This window comes from Hirundo rustica, chromosome 22, assembly GCF_015227805.2.
Source record: "Hirundo rustica isolate bHirRus1 chromosome 22, bHirRus1.pri.v3, whole genome shotgun sequence".
Taxonomy (NCBI): Eukaryota; Metazoa; Chordata; class Aves; order Passeriformes; family Hirundinidae; genus Hirundo; species Hirundo rustica.
The window spans coordinates 6,836,563-6,862,490 of NC_053471.1; the positions used below are offsets into that span (position 1 = coordinate 6,836,563).

Sequence of the window (25,928 nt, forward strand, 5' to 3'; positions counted from 1 at the left end):
CTGTCTGCACACCAAACAGCGAGAATCAGCTCAGAATTCAGGGTTCTGCAGGAGAAGTAAGCAAATTGCCAAGAGCCCTCCTCTCCTGGGGGAAGCCATGGCCCGGCAGGACACCCCGATTCAAAGCCAGGGAAAGGAGCCTTGTGCTGCCCGCACGCTGTGCAGGATTCCTCAGGTTCTCTCTCTGAACCCAGTGCAGGTGCCTGGGCTGGTGTCACCCCCCAGCTCAGACGGGCACAGGCAGAGGCAGGGCTGACAGGTCACAGCCTGGCTGCTGGCAGTGAGGGATCCACCAGGAGCTTTCCAGGACCTCTGAGTGCCTTCCCCTCTCCCTCCAAGGCAGCAGGCACCCGAGAGCACAGCCCTGGCATCCTGAAAACCCTGCTTGGAGGGAGAAGGGACACTTTGCCAGTGACTGCACCGGAGCACTCAGCTCCTTGACCTTTCTCTGACTTCTAGGATGAGCTAACATTTGGGCAGTAGCTTTCTGCTGGGGTAATCCATCTCTGAGTGACAGTGACACCGCTGTGTTCGGGGCTGAGGTTTGCAGGTCAGAGGTTTGCCCAGAGCCTGGGATTCCCAGGAGAAAGCAGCGTGGTTCTGCAAGCTGTTATTAAAGCCAATTATGTCTGTAAAAATTTCTTTCCGGGTGGAAGGTTGAGGTGTTTCATGACATGTAAGTCACACAAAGGACAGCGATGGGTATTTATTGCCACACACTCCAGCCTCACTCACTCTTCCCCTGGTGCTCCCCCAGGGTGACCTGCAGAACCGGTTCTCCCCTCCCACAGGCAGTAACCCAAAACCCGGTGTAGCAAGAGAGGAGAGGGGAGAGCAGCCGTGTCCAGGCTCTCCGTGTGACACTCCTTGCCCCCAAGGGCTGAAGGGAGATCTGACATGGAAACTTCCTCCACCCTGTTAGCAGAGCCTGGGTCCCATCCCGTCCCTCTGCCTGGCCCCGCCAGGCTGCCCCCGGGCTGTCCTTGTTTCTTGGGACATCAGTGGCCACCAGCCAGGGCTTGGCCACGCTGATAACACCCCAGTGAGATGTGGTCCGTGGAGCTCAGGCCTGGGTCAGATCCCCCTGCTCCTGTGTCCCCCACTCCCTATGGACAGTGCAGCTTCTCCCTGTGCCCAGCAAGCCGTGGTACCTGCACTCAGCACTTTGATGTATAAATAACTTTGTGCCTCACGGGTTTTGAATGTTGTTTATACCCCACTGGCTGCCACGCCATGTGCCAAGGTTATAAATACCCTGCTGCGTCTAGACTGAATCTAAACTTGGCATTGGGCACCCAGATTCGTGAGAGGAGTGGTTTCATCTCCCAGCACAAAGGAGGTGCCCCAAAGTGTTTGATCAGGGCTCCAGAGGGGGCTTGGCAGGAGATTTCTCTCCTCCTGCCATGCCAGAGCAGCGCTGGCCCCACTTTCTGAAGGGGCCTCGGGAAATCTCTTCCTCCTGTGCTCCAGAGCTGCTGGGCACCCAGCCCAGAGGAAATACCTGACCTTCTCCCTTCCTGAGGGGCTTCAATGCCCCATTGAGTGCAAGGGGTCCAAAACATCACAGCCTCACCCTCACTGGCCTGCCAGGCCAAGCTGGGGCTGGGCTGACTCCCCTGGGCTGCTGCAGGGCTGAGCTGCGAGGGAGGGACAAACCTGCATCCCCTGCCTGCTAAAGCCGCGCTGCTGCAGCTGCTGCAGGAACCTCTGCAGGCAAGCAGAGTCACGAGCAAAGCCGATGCATTTCCCCGTGCAGTGTGAGGGGGATAATTTGTATTTTGGCAACGGACAGTGGACCTTGTCTCTAGCTGTGTGAGGGGGTATGGGAACTCCTTCCCAGCCCTGGGGTTGGCTTGGAGGCTGAGAGCACTCTCGACTTATGATGGGGCTGTTCCATGATGGATAAATGACAGAACAGGGGATCACACCTCACATCTGAGCGCGGGCTATAAACGCTTTTTGTGTCAACACTGGTGAAACCTCACCAGACCATAACCTCAGTCAGCTAAAGCCTCCTTGGCTCTTGAGGCTCTCCAGCACTGCTCCTCCCTGACAAGGGCCACAGCATTCCCTGAAGGAACAGGGAATCGGGACAGAATTCCTGTGGCTTGCCCGTGGATGTGGAACAGCTCAGTGTGGTTGTGGCGTGCAGGGCTCCAAACGGCAGCGAGCACAGAGCTGCCACTCAGCCCCCGAGCAGCCCCTGGTGATTTATTGGATGCAGTTTACAGCCTTGGAAAGGTAAACCTGTGGTCATGACATTCCAAGCAGCAACACTGCTAGGACTGTGTTTTGCCTTGGGAGATGGGCACGGCCGATATGGAGGCTGCAGGAGGGACACCAGCCCTGACAGCACCCCTCTTACCCAGACAATATTCCTTGTGGCTCCAGTGAGCTGCCGGAATCAGGATTGCTGGGTGCTGCCGCAGCCTCCCTGCAGCTCCTTCAGCCCTGCAGGGATTGCAGGGCTCTGTGAGCAGAGTTCCTGTACCTCAGCTGGTGCTGTGGCTCAGGAGCAGTGTCCTGCAGGGCTGTGGCATCCCCAGAGCGTGTCAGGGCGCGTTCTTCCCCGAGGATCCATCCCAGAGGTGCCAGGGCACTGGGGCGCTGCCTTTGCCTCGTGGCTCTGGCTTCAGAGGAGCGGAGCGCTGGGGGATGCTCTGGGCTGTGTGTGCTGGGCGAGGTGCCCGCCCAGCAAGCTGCCTGGGGATCGTTCTCCCCAAGCTCTCCAGGGCTCTGGGATGTCCTGGGGAGGCTGCAAAGCTCATTTCCTCAGCGCCTGGCACCAGCTCTGCCTCCCAGCTCTCCCAGCCATGCGGAGCTGCAGGGAGGCCTCGAGGTGAGGCGTGTTTGAGCTGTTACCTGGGCAACAGCTAAACACTGACTTCAGATCATCGTTGTAAAACCGCTTAACAGCGGGGTGATGAGGCAGGGGAGGGGGGCTGCCACTGCCCCTGGTCGCAGGGAGTCCCATAAAACCCTCAGTGAAAAGCTGCCTGTGCAAGCCAAGCTGGCGGCAGCTCAGCCTGCGCTCCGAGCTCCCAGAGCTGTGCCAGGCTCAGGCACGGGGGGGACCTGCTCCTTTCACCTCCTGCTCCATCACATCCAGTCACCTGCCACGCCTGCCCCCGCTCTGCGCTGTCTTTGGCTCTAATGAGCCTCGGGGTGGCTCCGTGAAACGCATCCAAGGGGGAGGTTTAGCACAGGCTGTTCCCCAGGGATCCCGGGGCTCTGCAGCCTCTTGGCACTCCCCTCGGAGCCTCTGAGCAGCAATCTGGGTCCCTGGCACCAAAGAAGCTGCCAGAATTGGGTCAATGAGAGCTTGCTTTGGGGTTTTCCCTTGCAGCTGGTAGCCAGAGGCAGCCGTGGGGCAGGCTGTGCCCGGGTACAGGTGAGCAGCGCTCCAGGCTCCGCAGGGATCCTCCGTGAGCGAAGGGGTTTGCGCCGTTTGTAAAGCGCGACCTAAACTCGTGCCGGAGCACCCGGCCCTTCTGCCCCGTGCCCACGCGAGGCTGCAGGGCTCAGGGTTTGTTTGCTGCTCCCCGGTGCACTGGGAACGGCCCGTCCAGGGCAGGCTCTGCGGTGTCTGTGCAAAGCTGGCCCTGCTGTGCGGGACCCTCCGGGCACGCGGAGCTGCGGCACCGGGTGGCTCTGGGAGGGGTGCGCTGGATTTGATGAGCAGCATGAGGTCACCCTTTCAGTCCCCTCTGGGTGAGATGTATCAGCAGGCTGCTGTTTGCCTTGAATGCAGTAATTCATTTTTAAAATCTGCTTGTGCTGCTTCCCGTTCCCTCTTAACCCCTTCTCACCCTTGGCCTTTCGTCATTGTTTCAGTCAGGGATGACAAAGTGTGGACTACGTCAGATAATGGCATTTACCCCAGAGTCACCTGCTTCCCTCAGTGGCCAGCACACCCGAAGTCACACGCTGGCATCCCCTGCAGCCAGCTGTTACCAGCTCTGTAAATCCATAAAACAGAACTAATTCTCCTTCATTTTCCTGCCTCATCCCCTCAGACTGTGGGCAGTGGGATTAAACCTGCAGTGGAACCCCGAGGATCAGATTCAAAGGTGGCATTTAGGGCACATTCCAGCACAGCTGCTGGAAGAGCTGGGGAACCAACAACACCGGCGTGCCCCCAGCACAAAGACATGTCCTGGCTCCAGGGTTTATTTCCCACCATAAATGGCATGGTAACAGAAAGGCTGGGCTGGGCACTGACCACGGGCATTCCAGAGGCAGATTTATTAAATCTACCATAGGTAGATTTATGCTGTGACTGCAGAGAGCCTCCTGCTCTGCCTCTGCTGCCCGTGGTTAAGGAAAGAGCAAGAGAAGGAGAAAGGAAATTAACACAACAGAGAAGTTGACATAAAAGTGTTTTATATCATCTCCTATAAAACCAACCCATAAATCCCTGCCCTACCCCTCACGTGGTTTTCATTTTAGTGGCTGGCTGCGAAGCAGAGAAGTGGAGGGCACAAAGCTCACATTCCTGGTGGGAGAGGCTCCCCTTCCCTACAGGCTTCCTACTCACACCTTGTCCCTGTGCCTACAGCACAGCACTCTCCTCTGGTGAGTAACGACAGCCTGGAGCAAGCCAGCATCTCTCTGCATCTGTCTTCATCTCTCTGCGCCTGCACGGCTCCAGGAGCCTGGGTGGGAGCACTCAGGGTCTGCGTGTGGCTGGGGAAGCTCTTCAGCACCAGGAGAAAGGGAAAGGACTGAGCTTTGAAAGATCCCTGTGTTCAGATACGGTCCCAAAAGAATCCCTGAGGTGTTTCAGGGCGTTGCAGCTGATTCTGGAGTTCTTGGGGGAGCTGGCTGAGGACGTTTCTGGAAGGATCTGGTGACTGACGGTGTCAGGGCCATAGAAAAAGGGGCAGTGCCCATAAATCTGTAACAATAGGACACACAGTCCTTGAGGGGTTTATTGCTGTTTTGCAAGAGCCTCGTTGGCTCATTGCTCCTGTATGCATCCTGTGATGTTACAGAACATATTTAAATGAAAATCCTCATTCTTAATTAAGTAAAAATATGTTCAAATTGTAGCAATTATTGCTTTTGTTTCTATAAAACTTAATCCTCATCTTGGGCTGTTAGAGTGGATTCTTTTAAGGCCATGCTGGACAGATTTGCTGAAATAAATCTGAAGGTTTGGCAGGGCTTTAATGTTGTAGTGAGAGCCTTGGTGATTTCAGGGAGTCTGCACAGACCTCATGGCAGAAGCGGGGTGTCAGGGATGAGGGAAAGGAGGAGGTCCTGGAATGACCCACTGAACCTCGCACAGTTAGGCACGGAAAATGCTCGGTTACAGCCTTGTTACTTAATTCTGGAGTGAGGACAGCAAAGATCAAGACATGGGAAAGGTTGGAAAAGATTGTTTAAAGCTAAGCTAATGACAATAAAAAAGCACATGTGGAAAGTAATAAAACTGATGGGATGGGCAGCCATTTTACTGAGCACTTTATGCTGATGTTAGCTAATAAAACAGCAGAGCCTTTGCTAACTGAGCTCCTCTCCTCTGAGCATTCCATCCTCGCTTCAGTTATTTAATTCCTCTTCAAAAATAACCAATCCTTATTTTTAAGGGAAAGATTACTTCAAGTGATTATCTGCAATAATAAGAGAGGTGTTGTTGAGATGAAGGGTATTTCATCCTTGCAGGAATTTTGTTAGTTAAACTGCAGAGAACCACGAACATGGCAAGCAGATACTGGGAACGCTGTCACACTGGGAATGTTCCCACCAGGTTTCTCCTGTAATTACAGCTGGGGGATGACAAGAGCACGTAGGTGATGCAGCTGTCACCACGATACCAGGGTTTAAATTGGAAGCAACTGCCATCCTGCTGCATAACGATATTGTGTTCAGTGCACTGCAGCGCTGCCTTTGGTCCCCAGCAGGAAGCAAAGTCCCCCCGGCTTTAGCAGGGTCCCTGGTGACTCCACCGTGGTACAGCAATGCCAGTTTATCTGGGGAGGGCAGGGCAGAGATGCTGTGTGGAAGATGCAGGGCATGGTCAGTGACTCTCCCCTCTGCTGTGCTGGAGCTGGAATGCTGCCCCGGCAGGGTGGGAAGCACCACACTGGACCCTGCACCCTCTGAGCTCCCCACCCAGCCCACTCCCCATTCACGAGATGTTTGGTCCCTGAGCTCACTCCTGAATGGGGTCCAGGTAGCTCCTTTGGCTTCAGCTGCTCGTCCTGAGCCCTGGATCACTGACTCTCCTCCCACATGTTTCCCATTAATCCTAGTCCTGCCCGTAGAGAAGCTTGCTATGGGGATGGAGGGAAGCTGGCTCCTGGAAGGCTCCTGGAGCTCCTCACAGGCCCCAGGGACTTTCACATCTCCTTCAGAGGTGTCTCAGCCCTTGCCCAGTGTGAAGGCACGGGATTTCCTGCTGTTTGCAGCAGAAGCAGGGCTGGCTGTCCCACAGTCTGTGGTGCTTGTCTGAGTCAGCACCAAGCCAGGCTGGCCGTGGGCAGGCTCTGAAAGCTTCACCTGGGCTCTCAGTCCCCGCTGACCACACCTCCTGTTCTAGGGAAAACTCTTGGGCCTTACTGCCATCTCCTTACCATAAGCTCCTGAATCCAGCTCCACGTTAGTGTGGAAAAAATGTCTTTTGCCAGCTGTAATTTTACCCAGTTTCCCTTTCCCCTGAATGCCCACCTTGTTCCTCACGGGCTGCTGCTCCTGGGGAGGGTCAGCCCTGCCGGGGCAGCGGGACACAGTGTTAGAACTGACAGCTGCTGCTCGGTGCCTTGGCCCTGAGTGCAGAACTAGAACAGTTTTAGCAGTGACAAGATGTTTAGGAACAGAGGCCAAGTCTTGTAACAACCCTGGCGCTCCATCTCCAGCACCCGAGCGCAGCTGGCTGAGGGAGCTGGGGGTGTGACAGACAAACCTGACCTTGGGGCAGGCAGTCTGCCCTGGCCTCATCCCTGCCTGCTCCTTTTGTGCCCTCCTGCCTCCTCTTTCCATGGGGAGCAGGAGGAGGCAGTAAGCACTCGCTGCAGAATGAGAGCTAGAGGGAATCTATTCAAGGTGTATGCATTCACTTTACAGCCTTTAGGATGTCCATTAAATCACTCAAAGTACACACAAGAAAATTTTGCTGACAGAATGGCCCAGTGATGTCTCTTCACTGTGTTCTACTACATATTCTTCACTAGGACTTTTGGACATACATTTCTCCCAAGGCTGCTCCAAACGCTGAGCAATGACCTGGGCCCTTCCAAGGGCAGATGAGTGCTCTCAGGGTGTTCATCACCCCCAGGGAGATTTCTTTGATGGTGCTCCTGGCAGGGATGCGCTTTGGAAAGAGTGTCAGCCTCCCACAGAGACCCACTCACAGCAGGCTCCCACATTCCTTTCACCAGGTGCTTTGGCTGTTTTAAGTTCAGACCTTCAGTGTTCTCAGGAAGGAAACAGTATTCCTCATGCTCTTGCTTGACTGTGTTGCTGTTTTTAATTTAATGCCAGCAAATAGCAGGGTTGCAGGCCCCTATCTGTTGTTTTGGACTATTTTACCAATATTTCATCTAACTCAGGGCTTGAGACAGATCTGTTACAGGAATGTCAGACCCAGCACCAGCTGCAGTCCGTGGAAAAAGAGGAACTGCCTTGAGTGGGAGCTGGACTGGGACCTGAAACAGTGAGTGCAGCAGTGCTGCAATGTCTTTCATCTCAAAGATGCTGGGTGAGATCCAGGCTATGCTGGTAATGGTTGGGAGGCTGCCAGCTGCTAATGATGTGGAACAAGCTGGTGACTCCTTACTCCAGTTTGTAGGAAGCCACCAGACAAAACAAGTCCCAGGAATAGCCAGCTCAACCCTTTCCTGGTTGGGTTCATGCTGTACTGGCATGGCAGTAATTTAGGAACTTCCCCTGATGTGGCTCCTGCGGTGTCTGATCTGCAGAGGCCACAACGCCTCTGTGCACATTTATCCTCATGGCATTCCCTAGAAATGCTCAACAGGCTGTACCAGCAGTGTCTGGAACAGAGTTTTCCCAGACCTGGCCCGCTCTGCTGGCGCTTTGAGATGTTCTCAGCATGGCACAAGCCCTGCCCTCCTCTGATGTGCCCGGCTGTACCACATGTCCTGCAGCCAGCCCTGCACCCGGAGCTCTCCCAGGAGAGGGACGGAGGAGCAGGCACACCACAGCGTGCCCTACCTCAGGAGCTCCAGCGCAGCGGGCGGCTGAAGCAAGGAAGAGGCTGATTCTCCGGCAATGTCGCTCTGGCACGGGCAGCATGTGGGAGACCGGACAGCCCCTGCCTCCCCCAGTTTGGGATCGGCACCAGGAAATGACGATGGGGAAGGAAGGGCATTCCACTGCACATCTGTACAGCTGTTGAGGCTGTGCAAGCAGGTACAAGCAAGCACAGCTCCTCGTTCCACCTGGCTGAGGAAAAGGGAAGTCAAACAGTGGCTCTGTGTGCCGGGGCTTCAGAGAAAGCCATTGATTGAGTGTTTTAGAATTGATGTCTCCTTGGGGATGTGTCTGGTGAAGGGAACAGGAGCTGCAGGACAGAGCACCTTCAGAGTCCAGGCTGGGTGATAGGCGCGGATCGGCAAAGCTGGAGGCACGGTCAGACCGCACAAGGTCCAACCTGCTCATCCCTCCAAGCTCTCAGGTGACTGACTGCTCCCAACGCTGCTCTTGCAGTGCTCTCTGCTGGGGGATGAGCGGTAGAGGCGGGCAGGGCTGCAGAGAGCCTCAGGGGCTGAGAACGGTGTGCGCATCCATCCCCGGAGTGAGAACGGTGTGCACATCCATCCCCAGAGTGAGAACGGAGTGTGCATCCATCCCCAGAGTGAGAACGGAGTGTGCATCCATCCCCAGAGTGAGAACGGAGTGTGCATCCATCCCCAGAGTGAGAACGGAGTGTGCATCCATCCCCAGAGTGAGAACGGAGTGTGCATCCATCCCCAGAGTGAGAACGGAGTGTGCATCCATCCCCAGAGTGAGAACGGTGTGCGCATCCATCCCCAGAGTGAGAACCGTGTGCGCATCCATCCCCAGAGTGAGAACGGTGTGCACATCCATCCCCAGAGTGAGAACCGTGTGCACATCCATCCCCAGAGTGAGAACCGTGTGCACATCCATCCCCAGAGTGAGAACGGAGTGTGCATCCATTCTCAGAGTGAGAACGGCGTGTGCATCCATCCCCAGAGTGAGAACGGTGTGCACATCCATCCCCAGAGTGAGAACGGTGTGTGCATCCATCCCCGGAGTGAGAACGGTGTGTGCATCCATCCCCGGAGTGAGAACGGTGTGCACATCCATCCCCAGAGTGAGAACGGAGTGTGCATCCATCCCCAGAGTGAGAATGGAGTGTGCATCCATCCCCTGAGTGAGAACGGCGTGTGCATCCATCCCCTGAGTGAGAACGGCGTGTGCATCCATCCCCTGAGTGAGAACGGCGTGTGCAAAGGAAGCGCAAGCGCCTGGGGTCAGAGCCCGTCGCTGTTCTCTCCGTGCCAGTGGCCTCAGGCAAGCAGCAGCTGGGAGCACACCCGGAGCCCGGGCCCTCGTGTCCCCCGCCTGTCCCCCGCCTGTCCCCCGCCTGTCCCCCGCGGGTGGCACTCCTCGGGGAGCCCAGCAGGACAGCTGTCGGTGCCTCCCGCGGCTCGCAGCGTGCTGCCCGGCCAGCCGGGATATCGCATCCCCGCAGCCCGCGGAGCCTCCAGCCGCCCGTCGGCCGCACGCTCGGGTTTGGTGACAGCCGCGCTTTTGTCGCCTCCGCAGCTCCCTGCGCCGCCCGGCCGCTCCCAGCAGAGGGCAGGAACCGGGTGGAAAAAAGACTTTTGGTGACAATCTCGCTGTCAGCTCGATATCGCGAGCAGGAGATCCTGCGCTGGGCACAGCCTGAGGGCAGGGAGCGAGCAGAGGGACAGCGGCAGAGGAAAAGGAGCTGGGCCTCCAAAGAGCACACGGGGGTGGAATCGATGCCTTGAGCACACAAAGGAGATGTGTTCGCAGAGTCATCCGCGCCCTGATAACCTGCGATGGTTTCCAGCTTCCCCCGGAGTCATCTCCTCTCCGGATTGGTTTTATTCTTACATTCATTTTTATGATCCAAAGGGATTCCTCTTTAGAGAAATCTCTTTGTTTTCTCGCCATTTTACAGGCCCAGCATCTTTAATATATTTACAGCAGCAAATCCACATTACTGCCTGATCCGAAGTGAGTGTTCTACATCACTACAAAGAGTAACTTCACAGGATCTCAGTTACGATTTGGGCTCCTCAGGCTCCCAGCGGGAATGGGGACCAGGGGGTCAGAGCTGTAACTTTGCCTCAGATCCTATTTGCACTTAATGCTCTTTGTATTCCTTGTTTTCAGCAAAGTCCACGGACCAAGGATCCCACCACTCCTGTCCCCCAGACTGACTCTGCCTTAGTAAATCATTACTTGTGGAGCACACAGATCAGTTCAGGCTGTTCCTAGCAGCACCTCAGGGTTCAGCACCATCACCTCCAACAGAAAGGCAGAGATCTAAAAGGCTCTTTGGAGACTGAGGGACCAGGACAAGTGCACCCAGACACCACTGACTCCACTGGGGACCCGGGCATTGCTTCATCTCTTGGGTTTGACCCATAAATCTCCGTGTCCCTCTGAAGAGGCTGAAGTTTAAATGGTGGGAATGTGCACACTCAAATGTCAGACTCCAGTTCCTGGAAGGTTTAGGATTGGGAATTTGTGTCATTAAAGCAGGAGGGAAGTTCACGTCTGGGTCTGAATTTAAACTAGGAAGCTGTTCAAGCATCTTGTCAAGGGCAATAGAAAACTGATGTGCATGAGAAACACGGAGACCTCGAGTCCTTTTGTAGATTTTTATTTATTTATGGGGGACAAAACCCCTCCACCTCCTGCAGAGGGGTAAATAAACCATTTATTTATAGGGGACAAAACCCTTTCACGGAATTCCGGTTGCCCAGTGACGTCACGGCGGGGCGGGCTCTCCGCCGTGACGTCACGCGCGGCCGCCGGTCACGCCCCCCGGCGGCGTCACGCGCGCGCGGCCCGTTCGGCGCGCGGCCCGGCGGTGACACCGGCACTGTCACCGTCGTCACCTTCCTCACCCTCCTCCTCCTCACCTTCACCCTCCTCCTCCTCACCTTCACCCTCCTCCTCCTCTCCGCCATGGCGGGCGCCCCGCAGGAGAACACGCTGCTGCACCTCTTCGCCGGGGGGTGAGTGCGGGACACCGGCGCAGGGCCGGGCCGGAGCCCGGAGATGGACACGGGCCGGGAGCCCCGGGGATGGACACGGGCCGGGAGCCCGGGGATGGACACGGGCCGGGAGCCCCGGGGATGGACACGGGCCGGGAGCCCGGGGATGGACACGGGCCCCGGACCCCGCCGTGCCCGACCCGGGCCGGGGCCGCTGCCCTGCGAGCGGCCGCTCCGGGCCCCGCAAGAGGCGAGCGGGGCCTTTCCCGTGCCCGTTCCCAAAGCCCCCGGGCAGGCGGGCACGGGGCGCTCCCCAGGTCGCGGCCGTGGTCGTGCTGTCGCGACATCCCGCGGTGTTGAGTGCCAGAGCCCGAGGCGGCCACGATACGTGCGGCCGGGCCGGGCCGGGCCGGGCCGGGGATACCGGCCCAGCCCGGCGGATACCGGCCCAGCCCGGGGGATACCAGCCCGAACCCCTGTCCCCGCAGCGGGTTTGGGCTCCATCCTGCAGAGGAAGGTGTGATTTCCTCAATAATCCCTGTGTGCTGACATGGGGCTGGAGCTGCCTCATCCCTGGGGTAACGCCGAAGTGCAGCAACTCCAGAAAGGGGAGAGGAGTGGGGGAAAGGAGGGCTTGAGAAGGTCCTGGTGCTTGTGGGGAAATGATCTGGCACGGCAGGCCGCTGCTGTCCAGTTCTTGCTTCAAGGACTTGTAAGCTGTTGGGTTTGTTGTGTTAAAAGCTAAAAGTAACAGCCCTAACCCAAAAACCTCAACTAGAAACCCTTAAACAATTAATTTATTGCAGTTATTTTAATAGTAGCCTAGGAAGATCATTTTATGGTGCAGGTTAGGTTTTAATCATCCATTGTGCAGATTAAGTGCACTTTGGGCCTTGTCAGAAATATTTTGGTTTGATTTTTTAACAGCTTAAATTATCTAAGTAATAGGATATTCCTTAGTGCTTGTCAGCTGACAGTAGTTAGGAAGCCAACATGAAACCTGTTGTTAGTTTAAATCTATCTGATGGTAGACCACTGGTTTTTCTGTTGCTTAATGGGATACTTCAGTTTCCTCTGACATGTCCCTGCAGCAATAGGTTCGTTTAATATAATACTAAACCAAACAAATCTTTAGTTTTTCAGAGGCACTGCCCTTCTGCTGGCTTAAGTACTCTGCACTGAGTCCTCTGTCCCCTCCACCTTCCCCACTTGCATCTGAGCAGTACCTGGAGCCTGGGACAGAAGCTGGATGTAAATGTACACATGGAATTTGTTTGGGTAGTAACAGCGCCCACCCAGAACTCTCGGTGTCCTCATGTAACTCCTCAGACTATAAATAAATAAGAATTTTAAACTCATCAGTGTTTTAATCTAGTGCTGGGAGGTCATCGTCTTCCTTAGTGATTTGTTGTACCCTCTGCTTTCTGCAAGGGTCCCAGTACTTTGTTCAGTTGTTTTTGCAGAGAAAGTAAAAGGAACACGTTTGCTTGAAATAATTTTGATCGAGGCGTTATCGGTATTGTGATGGTTTTCTGGGAAGGTGGAGATGGGCTGTGGTGTCAGATTAAAATTAATTCATATCTCTGTGTTCGCACAAAGCAGGCAGGCCGGTTTAGATAATCTTAGTGGCCAGAATAGAATGTTGAGCACTTCAGAGGCTGGGAGTGATGAAATGCAACTTGAATGTTGCAAAGTGCTCTCCAGTTGTGGAAAGAGACGGTTTCCTATTAACCAGCTTATTCAGGCAGACAGACTCGTTGGCCCTTTAGTTTCTGTTAGCTGCTTTTCAGGCTTCCAATAGCAACAGCAAACCAGAGTCCTCTTGGTGTTTTGGTGGGAACGTGGCTCTGAGGGCTGGGAACATTTCAGAAGCAGCAGGGACAACGATGCTCGAGTTGCACAACAGACACGAGCGTGTTTACAAGTCAGGGTTCCTGCTTCCCTGCTGAAGTCAGTGCAGTTGTTGCTTGTTTTTGTTTGGGAAAAGCTGCAGCAGCAGAGGTTACTCCATGTTGTCTTTCCAGCTGGAGAAATGCTAGTTACTGCAGAGATTTCCCAAGAAGTGGTAGTGTGAAGCAATGTGCTGATGCTGACAAACAGTTTGGGAAGTGTTTCCATCTGTGGAGAGGAGCAGTGTTCACCTGAAGATGTGTGTGTAGTCCAGGACCAGGAGTTGGTGCTGGCACTGTCTCACCCTGCTCCTGGTTTGGGTTCCTGTGCATTCCCTACCTCATTAACAGTGTGGCAGCTCTAGGAACACAGGGAATGCTTACAGGAATACCCACACCTGATAACAACGCCATTAGCTGGAAATTGAACTAATGATTAATGACATTAAAGCATTAGGAACAGTCTGTATTGTTCTGATACTCAATTTCCTTTGGCATCTGAGAATGCAGAAGCTTGTTTTGTTCACAGTCTGGGCAATGCAGTAATGAAATATCAAAGGTAGAGCCTGCTTTGCTGTTTCTGCTGTGCATGTCATGCCTGAGCATGTGGCATGTTTTAGAAAATCAATATCATTTCAAATACACAGCAAAATGTGTCAGGCTGGTTGTAAGCTGTGGTTGCTCTATCCAGGCAGCTCCATCATCTTTGTGATCTTGGTGAAGTCAGTGGTGCTCTGCTGGAAGATCTTTGTTCTGCAGGACTTCCTTTAACATTTGACATTGGCTTGATATTTGTATTCAGAATATTGCAGTGATTAAAACTAGGACTGATGAAGTAAGTCTTAATTAAGATTCTTGGCATCTCTCTCAATTGTGCTAGTGGGTGCTGAGAGTTCATTTCAAGTGCAGGTCGTTGACACTTTGGGAGTGGACTCTGTAAAGATAGCTGGCAGCAAGAGAGAAATGGGAATTGGATTCTGATGTGTGCATCCTCTGCATGTTTTTTAAACAGTTCTCTCCTTATGGAAGTGAATGATTTTGCTGTTAACAGAGAGTACATTATGTATCTCCAGGTATCACCATGTTTGACCTGTTGAAAATACTCTGCCACGGTCTTCTGGGGGTTTCTATCCTGTTCACTAAGGACTAAAGACTGTTTCAGGATTTTTGCAGGAGGCTTGTGCAGTGAACACTGCTTTAACATCTCTAGAGCTGTTGTTCTGCACTGATGCAGCGAAAACCCTGACTCACTGTATGAAGGCTTGGAGGTTTTGCCTTGATTGCAGCTCACGTTTTTCCCAAATCAGTTTTATCCTGCTTCATATCCCTGAATGTTTCAGGGTCTATGGCTGTTTGTGTGGCTGAGGTTGTTTCTCCTTTTTTCCAAGATGTAGGCATTTGGAACATCCCAGGAACACAAAGTGTTTCTTTTGTGTGCACTGTGTTGTTTTTCAGGCATCTTCCCAGGGGATGATGTGTGGAATTCCCATGCAAAGGAAAATCATCTCATCTGAAAAAACTGCCCAATACATCAAAGTCCTTACGTGAACTATCTGCAGTGTGTTTATATTTGGGACATAATGTGTGCGCCCTGGTGACACTCTGAGAGTTGGGGTTTTTTTCTTAAATGTTCCACTGACAATATAAAGTCTGAGCTGTTAAAGCTGGTGTTGCAGACACTAACTTGTCGTGCTGGGTATCAGAGGATTACATATGCATTAGCAGAAGTACTTAAATATTAAAGGCTGCATAAATTACCTGGACTGTCAGACTAAAAGGCTAAAAGGCAAGGAATGGGCTAGGAAGGCAAGAAGACAGCTGATGTGGGAGAGAATATACTAAAAACTGTGGGGCAAGGAGTCACCAGATTGAGCAGCTGGATGTTCAGAAACAGAAAATAAAGTTTCAGTGCTCTGAATTTATGAGTTGTTACTGTCAAAGTATTGTTTTAATGTGAACTAAATGGGGACTGAAGACTGAATACACAGCAGTGGAGCATCAGTAGATAAGTGAATTGGGAATTAAGGCAATCAAGTTACCTTCATAAAGTTCCTCCAGATTTGTGTTGATTAGTCTGGAGTTAATTGCACATGTGTGTGTCTGTATTGGATAGACACAGTTGGAAAGGCAGCAGTGGGGGACCCTCAAAACACTTTCTGCTCCAGGTAATGTCTGAGCTGTGGGAGCAGAAAAGGTTTTGCTGGAGAAGCCATTCCTGATGGGCCTCTTCCCCTTGAGATGTCATTTCAGAGAAATGTGAGGTGCCTCTGCCAAAAGAGAGAAGGATCAGCTGAAGGCATTTCCTCCTGAGCTGTATGGACCCACAGAAGGCTCAGCTCCAAGCCCTGCTTCAGTACACACAATAATCAGAGGTCTGATAAGCTCTGTGAGCACTGGTGTTTCAGAGCCAAATGACACAATTTCAGCTGCTCTGTACTGAGTTCCATGATCAACTCTGTGACTTCGGTCAACACTCAAAACATGAGTGCTTTCAGAGGGGCAGAGGCAAAGTTCTTTCTTACAGCCTCTGTCTTCGTTGTGGATGTGTGGATTGTCCCTAGTTTAGGTTGTCTGTCGTTGTGGATGTGTGGATTGTCCCTAGTTTAGGTTTCTGTCCCTTTCAGCAAGGAAGAGGGCTGAGCAGGATCTCACTGAACGGTGCTGTTAAATCACATCACCAGTCTCCAGTAAAGCAGCTTCTCCCGTGGATGTATTTGCATTTGAAAAGCACAGCTTGGGGTCGTGCTTGGTCAGAAACTTGCCGAACCTGAAAGCTGTGCTGAGGAAGTTGTGTTCCCTGGCCATGAGGTCTGGGCTGTTCTTTGGAGCCTTGTAAAGAACCTTGCTTTCTGTGGTTGCACAGCCTGGGTGGCCGCGCTGTTAATGCAAGTGTGGGGACTTTGGGGCTTTGGCAGGGAATGGTTTCTGTTCATATAAAATACACCGGTTCAGCAGGCAAAATAAGCTGCATTCATGACCTGGTGTGCATCTACAGCTTGGATCTTTTTGCCATTCTCTTATTGCCCTTTCCCTTGTGTTTAAAAAAAGTTTCTCCTAGTAAGGTAGTTATGTCTGGAAGAGGCTTTAGAAAATACCCACTAATACCTTTATTAATGTCCTTCTGAGGAGCTCCGTTCCCAAATTAGTGCATGCAATGTTCTTTAGCAGCAGTGTGGGTTTTTAAAGACGAGAAAAAGGGTACGGTTATTTTTTTAAACTCATCTCCCTTTCATGGAAAACTACTAAAACTGCAATTTCACAGGAACATCAAAGAGAGTTAAGCTGTTGACCCCTGGTGTTTTCTAAGGAAAATCATAAACACAGGTTTCTGAAGCAATCACATGCTTTGACACTTGTGCAAACAACGAAAATATTTCCTAGTCAGTTCAGCTGTAGTAAATGCCCTTGCAAAAACCCCGAAATATTTAGTTAAGTCTTCCTAAATCCCAGTGTGTTTGAGTAATAAAATGTAGATATAGCACCTTTTAGCCAACCTCAGCGTTATGTTTAATCATGAAGTTTGCCAGAAGGAACATTGAATTACCTAAGAGGAACAGCAGCAGAGAGAGAAATAGTTGGACCAGTCACTTTCCAGATCACTGGTAAAAATGAAAATTAGGACTCGTACACTTTGTATTCTTGGCCCAGTGTGGTTTTTTGAGGTTCAGTCTGACTGTATTAAGATGAATATATGCCTATTACAGGGTCGTGTGTATAATATTTCATTTTTGTCCTTCTGTTATCAGAGTATGGGAGGTCTGTCCTGTAGGAGCCTTTCTGCCCTGTTATTCTGTTTGCCAAGCCTCCTTCTCATCCTTGCTGCTTCCTTCCCTCCTTCCCCCCTAAAAAAGTTGATATCCATTGTTTTTAAGAGTGCCTAGCTTAGTGTAGTTTTGATATTTGCTGCTTCTGAGGACAGTTCTTAAACTGTAAGTACTGAAATGGTGCAGAATTATTTTTTTCATTCTGTAGTGTCCTAATCCCCAGTGGCTCGTTCTCATGTGGCAGCTTCCTGCTTCCCATAAGAAAAATCCATCCAAAGCTGTGTCTGTTTTGGGACAACAGTCTCTGAAGCATGGATGCCACGGAAGTTTTTACAGGCAGAACTCCCGATGTCCAGTCAGTGGTCCCACGGCCCCGTGGTCAGTCAGGGATTTTTGCTGGTGTTGGTGTCACCTCTGTGTTCAGCCTCATCACCACCCACGGCCACTGGAACAGTCCCTCCCCCAGGGCATGGGAGCAGTCTGCCTTGCCAAATGCCAGAGCTGCCCGAGGACTTGTGCAGCGTGGATACCTGAGATGAGCCTTCAGGCTGTATTTCTGTGCTGTGGCTCTGCACATCTGGGCAGCAACCTTTGTCACATTCTGCCTTCTGTTTGGATTGTCCCTTGCAGCTGTGGAGGAACAGTCGGAGCCATCTTCACGTGTCCCTTGGAGGTGATAAAGACGAGGCTTCAATCTTCCAAACTGGCCTTCAGGACTGTCTACTACCCCCAGGTGCAGCTGGGGACCATCAGCGGGGAAGGAATGGTCAGGCCAACGTCTGTATCCCCCGGGCTCCTCAGTGTTCTCAAGTGAGTGCTGCTCCTCCTCTCCTTCACCCCTCCTTGACACTGACCCGAGTTTCACTTCACTAAAATATAATGTCCTCTGGGGGTCCTGGGGGACTTTTATCTTCTCAGCTGTTGCTGGCTGACTGAGCTCTCCTTTGAGGTGTTGTCTTTGCTGCTGCTGATGATGCATCAGTCCTGTCTTAGTCTCTGTTAAGAGCCTTGAGTGGTTCAGGCTGCAGTGTTTGATGCTCTAGCTGCTCCATTTCAGTTGTGTGTTCATAAAGAAGAGGAAATGGGAAATTATCTAACAGCTGCTCAATAGTTCTACCAGCAACTATGACAATCTCAGCTACTGTATTTTAATACCAAAGCACCATGGTCAGACCTCCTGCAGAAGGATTAAGTTTGTTTGGCTGCTTGGGCACCCCAGGGTGATGCAGAGGTCCTGCTGAGATCAGGTGGCAGGAGTGCCAAGGAAAATACCGACCAGCAGTGCAAGCTGAATGATTTTATGTAAAGCCAGCACGCCTGGCAGACTGCCTGGGGAGAAGCTGCACAGTTATATAACACTGGAGTGCTAATTCAAATTCTCTGCAGAGCTCTCTGGCTGGAGTCATTCTGGGACTTGAGTTTCTGTATTGTAAACAGCCTGCTTTCCCCTGCCAAACATTTCTTTGTCTACTCAGAGGTGAGTCTAGAGCAATTCGTGACTGAATGCGTGAGGCAGTGCCAGTTGCTTTGATTTTAATGCCCTTTCCTTTGCTATCTTTTCACCTTGCAGCATTGGACTTTAGGCAGTTGTAACTAAAGAAAGTGAAAACTTTTAAGGCAGAAAGATCTTAATTCATCCTTTGTGCCCATCTTTTTCTGGGGTTGTCTTTTTTTTTCTTAGGGGGAGAAGAAATGGTTTAAAATAGGTCAGCCTTTTGATATATTTATTAAGCTCATTAAGTTTGATGACTGGGATCTTGATTTCATTTCACTTCAGGAATTGCTTAGCTGTGTGTATTGCCAAGTTTTCAACCTGATTACATTAGAGGATTGAGGAGTGAGAGCAAATTATTTCTGCTGCCATTCCCTTGCAGTCAGCATCTATGAAGAGCAGATCATGCTATTGGTTATGGCCTGAGAGAATACACATGTAGGAAGAAAGAAGTGAAGTTCAGTCCCTCACTCTCACTCTTTCATCCCTTTCTCAGTCCTGATCATTAACTGGACATGGCTCGGACCTCATGGTTTGGGAAGATTGTTTGGCTGAGGGAGGAGCCATTGGAGCCCTACCAGCAAAATTGCTCTGTAAAGAGTTAAAGGTGTTAAGTGAGAAAGGCCTTAACTGCTGTGAATGGAAAGAAGACAGGTACCCAGAGGGCAGGTTAAGCCTGCTGCTGCTGGAAAGCACTCCAGAAGGACAGGCTGGTTTTGTCTAATCCATTTAAGATTCTGATGAGTTAGCCCAGCTGGAAGCTGCAGTCGTGACTGTTAAGTGACTAAGAGCAAGTAGTTGGTGTCTCTGTCTCCTTGGAAACTCAGCCCTGGAGTTTATACAGAAAGTTCAGCTCTGCTGCAGAAAACAAAAGTGTTTCAGAAGCTCATGTATCTCCTCCTGTCTAAGGAGGTTGGGTTGAAATCTGTGGGGAGCACTCTGAGCAGAGGCAATGCCCTGGGGAGCAGACTGTGGGAGCCTGGCAGTTCCAGGGGTGCCCACTGAGCCCGGAGCCAGCCGGGATTTCTCGCAAGGTTTTCCCATGCTGAGCTCAGTTAAGAGAGCTGCTGTCTGGCAGACTGTGCACTCACATTGCTTGCAGTGTGATTGTCACAGTCAGCTTTCTTGGGGGAAAAAGCACATCCCATGGGAACTGTGAAAGGAAAATGGATTTATTTTTCCATGTCTCTGTACAGGGTTGTACGGGAAGCAAACTTCTGAATTGCTTAGATAAAGAGAACACTAAAAATATTCTTTGTTCATCAGAGTCAACTTTGACTGGGTTCTCCATGAAATTTTAATTCAATTCCTGACAGCTTTCAAAGAACGGAAATTATGACCTCGTGCCATTTGACACCCATTTGCCTGTAGAGCACTGAATTTTATGGTATAGTGGCTTTTACTCAGTGTATAATACCACCTATTTTAAAGAATATCATGTAGATTAAAATCTAACGGCTTCACAAGTCATACTCTGTGCTTTTGTGTAGTTCTGTTGACTCTCTGCCTGACAGAACAAGAAACTAATTTTTAATCCAAATACTGAGTTTCCCTCCATGTTTTTTATTTTAAGGTCAATTCTGGAAAAAGAAGGACCAAGGTCACTCTTCCGAGGGCTGGGTCCAAACTTGGTTGGAGTTGCACCATCAAGGTAAATAGTTAAACTGTTGCTAAAACCCATGTTTAAAGTGCCAACACAAATGTTACAGTGCATTTGTGATTCAAAATAATAGGCCATGAAGTTATCCCATCTGTAAACTGAGATTTGTACCTGTGTTCTGTTCAGTGTACACACCAAGAAATACTGATAAAAATCTGGTTTACCCTTCTATAACATGGAAGGTGCAGAGTAAATAAGGCATTGCAAGAGCCACTTCTGTGCTTGAAAAGGAAGAGAAAGCAGTGCAGAAAGGTCTGTGGGGTTAATAATTGCATTGTTCTAGTGTCCTGCTTCCCTTGAACGCACAGCAGTGCCTGCCTGCAGTGGTGGGAGGAGTTGCTCTCTGGGCCTTGCTTGCCTAAATTCTTCACAAATGAAGAGCTGCAGCAGAGGGGGAGGGAGTCTCATTGCTGCCACACCACCACAGAAGGGGAGTGTGTCCCTCTTTCAGCAGCAACAGTTTGCTTGCATTTGGGAGTTGTGACTGTCCCGTTCTTGGCAGGAAGATCTCTCTGTCTAAGAAATGATAAAGCTCATTAGCAGTTTGGATATTGGCAGATTTTCTCTGCCTGAAACTGAACCTGAAGAGAGATGAACTCCCTCTCTGGCCTAGTAGGTGGGGTGTCCCCTCACACAGAAGCAGGGAATCCTGTTTCTGTACAGGCAACCTTTGCAGCAAGGCTCTGAATCCAGGACTCTGCTTTTCCATGCAATGCACTCATGCAGTCTGCAACACCCTGCTGCCTCCCACTGCAAAATATTCCTACCCTGTGGGTGTCAAGTCAAACTACAGCACTGTATTGTAAGGGAAGAAAGAAAACAAAACCCCTGTGTCCATGCAGATGGGAGCAGTCATGTGGAGGCCTCTTCAGAGAGAGTTCTGTTTTTCAAGGGGCTGGGCAAAGAACAATAATTGTCTAATTTGATATTATCTGTATTCCATTGCTTTCCTTCTTTTTGTTCCCCGCAGAGCTGTCTATTTTGCATGCTACTCCAAAGCCAAAGAGCAGTTTAACAGCATGTTTGTGCCCAACAGCAACATTGTGCACATCTGTTCTGCAGGTTCTGCAGGTAAGTGTTTGTAATTCCAACAACAGAGGCCAGTGTGTGGCAGGTGCTGAAAATGTGCATTTAATCTGGGGTGGTATATTCCAAAAGCCAGGAGTTTGCTAGCTCCTAGCTGGCTTTGTCTGCAGAGGAACTGTTTTTCTGTTCAGCACGGAAATATTTCTAGATTGTTGTTTACTAATTTGGGATTTTTTTTCCCCATCTGTAATGCTCTGGTCATGTCTCTTAATGCAAGGAAAAAATATTAGTAAATACCATTAAACTTCTGATACTGCTTTTGCCAGATTGTTTCAGGATGTGTTTTTCCAGGTTGGGAAAAATAGTTTGGTCTGGTAGGAAAAATACTGCAGAAGAGCTCCCTCCCCCAGTTCAATCATCAGTCACCAGAGTGGTCACTAAAAATAACCGTTCCCAAAGTGAGCCCTTAATGAGGGGTGGGTTCTGTTAATGAGCGGCTCAATGGCACCACCTACAGCCCTGGGGAACGCGAGTCCCGTTCAGGTTTGTGTCCCCTCGGGTTTCCTTGGAGCTGCAATTCCAAAATCAGTCAGCAAGGAAGGGATCTTGTCTGCAGCAGCCTTCAGGAACATGACACACATATTAAAATAGGTGCAAAAAGGAAGAATCCATGGGTTGATGCCTCCTAAATTTTAAGATGAAATTGGAAGCTGTGCACCTGTGTGGCTTTTGGCACCTCTGGCTAGAGCTGGTGGTAGAAGTGTCTCCCTGCACAGGGTGTAAAGTTCATGGCAATAGAAAGGCCTGGATTCAGACTTCTGGTCTTGTTCTTTCAGCCTTTATCACGAATTCCCTGATGAACCCTATTTGGATGGTGAAAACAAGAATGCAGCTGGAGCGGAAGTAAGTAATAGCTGGGGCTACAGGAGCCTCTGGAAAACTGAACCACTGTGGTTTTACTCAGGGCTCTTTGATAGATCTCACCCAGTTTTTCCCTGACTCTCAGTTCCTCCTCTCAAGCCATGTTTCTGTGTGCTCAGACTAAAGGTTCATGTGTGTCTTTCTTCAGTTTGCTGCACAGATGCTTTGAGTGCTGGGTTAGGTTCAGCCTCTGGTTCCACTGTAAATCCTTAGTTTGGCATAGCATTATTTTTCTCTCTGCTGCTTACAGAGCCCTCTAGTTCTGGGATTGATGATGAGGATAAGTGCATTGAGGACTGAAGGTTTTGATCAGCAGTGATAGAAGCTGTGGAAGGGCCATGAGAGCTCATGTGGGAGGCTGAGCACAAGTGTGGAGTCTGTGTCCCTTCAGGCAGCATCACTTGTACTGATCCTGTGTCACACAGGTGTGTTACTGCAGCCAGCCAAGGGCACTGATCCCAGGTGGGGTGCTCAGGTAGCTGTAACAGAAGGGAGCTGCCTTCAAATTGTGATGGAGACACAGCAGTTTATTTCATAAAACTTCCTACAGACAATCAGAATCTGCTGCAGTGGTTTAATGCTCTTTTGCCTCCTTTACAATTGTGTTACTGTTAACCACACATCCAGAAGACAGAGGGAATTTGACAGCAGTTTCTTTCAGTTGAATGCTTCACAGTCACTGGTGGATATCAAAGCAATAAGGGACTCTGTTAATAATGTGACTGCTTAGAATGGAAAATCCTTCCTGCAAGGACATGCTAGGTCAGATAAAAAGGATCTTATAAGGCACGACAACTTTATAAATAATTTATAAGACTTAATTCCAGCACTTTGCAGAATGGCACCTTTGAACTGAGTGCTGCCTGTTAAAATGAAGGATCATTTCTCATGCAGCAGACTTCTGTCTCTTGGCCTGCTGAAGACGGCTTTAAATGGAATCACCAATTTGACACAAAGCAATGTCTCTTCAGTGCTTATTGTCTTTTAAGGCCTTGGTGTGAACTGTGACAGGCTAGATTGAACTGGAGCTGAAGGAATGATGAGTATATCAGTGAGGTAGCAAAGCCAAGTGTGCACTCTTAGCGTCATGGTCCTGCTCTGTGCAGCTTTCCCAGGAGAATTTTGGAATAAAACTTAGAGAACCATTTCCTTAGTTATACAAAGTATTGAAAGCCATAAGGGTTTGGGTTTTTTTAATATTAATTATTTTTCTTGGCTCATGATATGCTCTGTTCTGTTTGTTTTTTAGAGTGAGGGGCTCCAAACCAATGAATGCTTTGCAGTGTGCTAGATATGTTTACCAGACAGAAGGTATCCGTGGTTTCTATAGGGGCCTGACTGCCTCCTATGCAGGGATTTCTGAGACCATCATCTGCTTTGCTATTTATGAAAGTCTAAAAAAGCACTTAAAGGAAGTCCAACTGCCCCCTTCTTCTAACGGGACCGAAAGGAGCTCGACAAGCTTCTTTGGACTGATGGTTGCTGCTGCTGTTTCCAAGGGCTGTGCCTCCTGTATTGCTTATCCTCATGGTATGTCAACCCTTCCATTTATGAGAGCAGTACAACAGCTGTTGTCTGGAATGCGAGACAAATGATGGGTCTAGAGCTGTAAAACTCTTGGTTGTTCCAAGGGCCAAATGCACGTTACTTGGGCTTCTGCACTGGCATTTTCAGTACTGGTCCCACTATTCCCAGTTAGACACGTGGTTGGTGATTGGGACTTGCTAGTTTAAAAACAACTCAAAAACCATCCAAAAACTGATGGCCTGATGTTTCTGTTCTCACCAGGAGCCTCAGCTGGGTAAGTACCCACAGCCTCTAGGATTCTGTGGTCAGGTTGTGGGAAGCACTTGGGGACTGGATGATGTTAGTCTTTTTGGATAGATGTGAATGGTTGTGTAGAAGGAGCAATATTGATTGTGTGAGCATCAGTAAACCATTTAGATCTGTATTAGCTTCAATGAGTAAATCGCTCGTTTATTCCACATGAAAGAGAACTCCTCTTTAGCTCTCCCTCTTGCCGGAAGGGCAGTGTGTCCAGGGTTCTGTGGCTAGGGGTGCTGGCTGGCAGTTGGTGCAGGGGGGTTCCACGTCCCTGGGGTTTGCCACAGGAGCTTTCCTGGTCCTGGCACGTTTGTCCCTGCTGACTCTGGGCTCTGGTTCCGTTGTGCAGAGGTGATCCGGACACGGCTGCGGGAGGAGGGCACCAAGTACAAGGCTTTCATCCAGACAGCTCGGCTGGTGGCACGGGAGGAGGGGTACCTGGCCTTCTACAGAGGACTCTTTGCCCAGCTCATCCGGCAGATACCAAACACAGCCATTGTCTTGTCCACCTACGAGTTAATTGTGTATCTCCTAGAAGACCACGCAAAGTAGCAGAGCCAAGATCCCTGCTACAGACTGAAGACCAATTTCTTCATTCAACAAATAGTCCTTTAAGAGACTGGCGCAGGTGGCAGTGCTGGTGGAAACACTACAAGTCTGTGACCACCTGTGGATATTTCCCTTTGGACTCGTGCTTTCTGAAAGGTCTCAAGTCATTAATGTTAATAGTTAATTATAATATTTTTTAACTTGATAATTGAACTGCTACTAAATTAAATTACAGTATTTAATTTAATTATATATTTGTCCTTTTCCTTAAGCACAGCCATACGTGGTCAAGGAATGTACCTCATACTATCAAGTGATCTCTTGGACTGACGTTCATTAAAACTGTATTAAAACAGGAGAACTGGTTTGGACATTTGAAACTGTCTTCTTGTAACTGGGTCATACTGCTTTTGAGCGCTCTAATAGCCTAAGTGCCCAAATCAGTTTGAGAGTTTCAGGGTGCATCATTCACTGCTGCGGGGACACCCTGGAGTGTTCAAGAGGACAAACTTGTTTCTCTGTTTTGGTGGTATAACTCTGCACACCAGCATCTCTTAGAAAAGCCACTTGCACTGGCAATTTGATGGTGGGAGGCTTTTAGTAAGAATGTAATCACAGTTCTGTGTCCCTGTGCATTTGGGCACATGGTTATGGTACTGCGTGTGCACAGATCTGCCGTGGCCTTTAGACCTTGCTTTGGCCTGAGAGCATAAGGACAGTCAGTGACTGGCTGCCCGGTGGAAGTTCCACAAGAGAAAGATTTTCAACCGTTCTTATGCTACAATTCTTACCTTTCACTTATGAATCAAATATCCTGCACACGTGTGATTAGTTCTTTCAAAAACATTAGAATCTGCTTTCATTTAAATAGTCTTCACCCCACTTGCATTGCAGCAGCACCCTGTGATTAAAGTGTGGCATATGAATTACTACTGACAGTGCAGGATAACGTATTTTAGAGCTCACGTGTGGGCTGGTGTTTTGCTTTGGCCGTACTCTGCCTTTCTGTTCATTAGTGTCATTTGCTTTGGCAGCTGACAAACACTGCAGCATCTGAGCCCAGCTTTGGCCTTCCCTGCTGGTGACAACAACTAGCTCCTCGTGATCTGAGCAGGTGTTGAGTCCTGGAGCATAAACAAGGGTTTGTGCACAGCTTTGATTTCAGGGACTGCTCGCAGCAGAGATGCTGTGTGGGCCTGGAAGGAGCATGGGAAGCCTGAGGAGGCAGCCTGGGAGTGGGTGGGGCTGCCTTTGATCAGGTGGAGTTTTCGGGCTGGGATTTTGTGCAGAAATGGGATGGGCTGATAGCTGGATTCAAACCTTCCCATTTGTTCCCAGTAGACCCTAGCTGATGACTGGTACTTGAGGTCATGTTTGACATCAGTGTGATGTAGGAGCTTAGTGCAAAGAGAGTAGAATGTGCGTGTACCTCATTATAAGGCAAAACTGCAAAAAATAACTGACTTCTATTATGTCTTTCTGGAAATAACTTATCACATTCCCCCTAAGCTAAAATAGGAAACAGTTGAGTAAAAATTGACATGGATTTTTTATGGAGATGATGAGCAGCAAAAGCTTCAGGCTCTTTATAGGAGGCAAAACTGTCGAACAGTGCTTCTA

The 25,928-nt window shown here is 50.1% G+C and overlaps 1 protein-coding gene across 1 annotated transcript; it reads left to right on the forward strand.

Annotated features, from left to right (window-relative positions):
* Positions 1-11,018: 11,018 nt before the first annotated feature.
* Positions 11,019-24,679, forward strand: SLC25A33 (solute carrier family 25 member 33). Its single transcript, XM_040084727.1, has 7 exons — positions 11,019-11,204; positions 17,467-17,646; positions 19,902-19,979; positions 20,959-21,059; positions 21,851-21,917; positions 23,185-23,465; positions 24,109-24,679. Exons 1-7 carry the CDS (start codon positions 11,155-11,157, stop codon positions 24,309-24,311), a joined length of 960 nt encoding a protein of 319 aa, XP_039940661.1. The 5' UTR covers positions 11,019-11,154; the 3' UTR covers positions 24,312-24,679.
* Positions 24,680-25,928: the final 1,249 nt, after the last annotated feature.

What these genes read in the sequence shown, in the direction of transcription:
- SLC25A33 (XM_040084727.1), top strand. Translation starts at nt 11,155, where the DNA reads ATGGCGGGCGCCCCGCAGGAGAACACGCTGCTGCACCTCTTCGCCGGG. An exon ending in GGGCTCCTCAGTGTTCTCAA is followed by an intron (nt 17,647 to 19,901) that starts GTGAGTGCTGCT and finishes TTTTATTTTAAG; the next exon opens with GTCAATTCTGGAAAAAGAAG. An exon ending in GTTGGAGTTGCACCATCAAG is followed by an intron (nt 19,980 to 20,958) that starts GTAAATAGTTAA and finishes TGTTCCCCGCAG; the next exon opens with AGCTGTCTATTTTGCATGCT.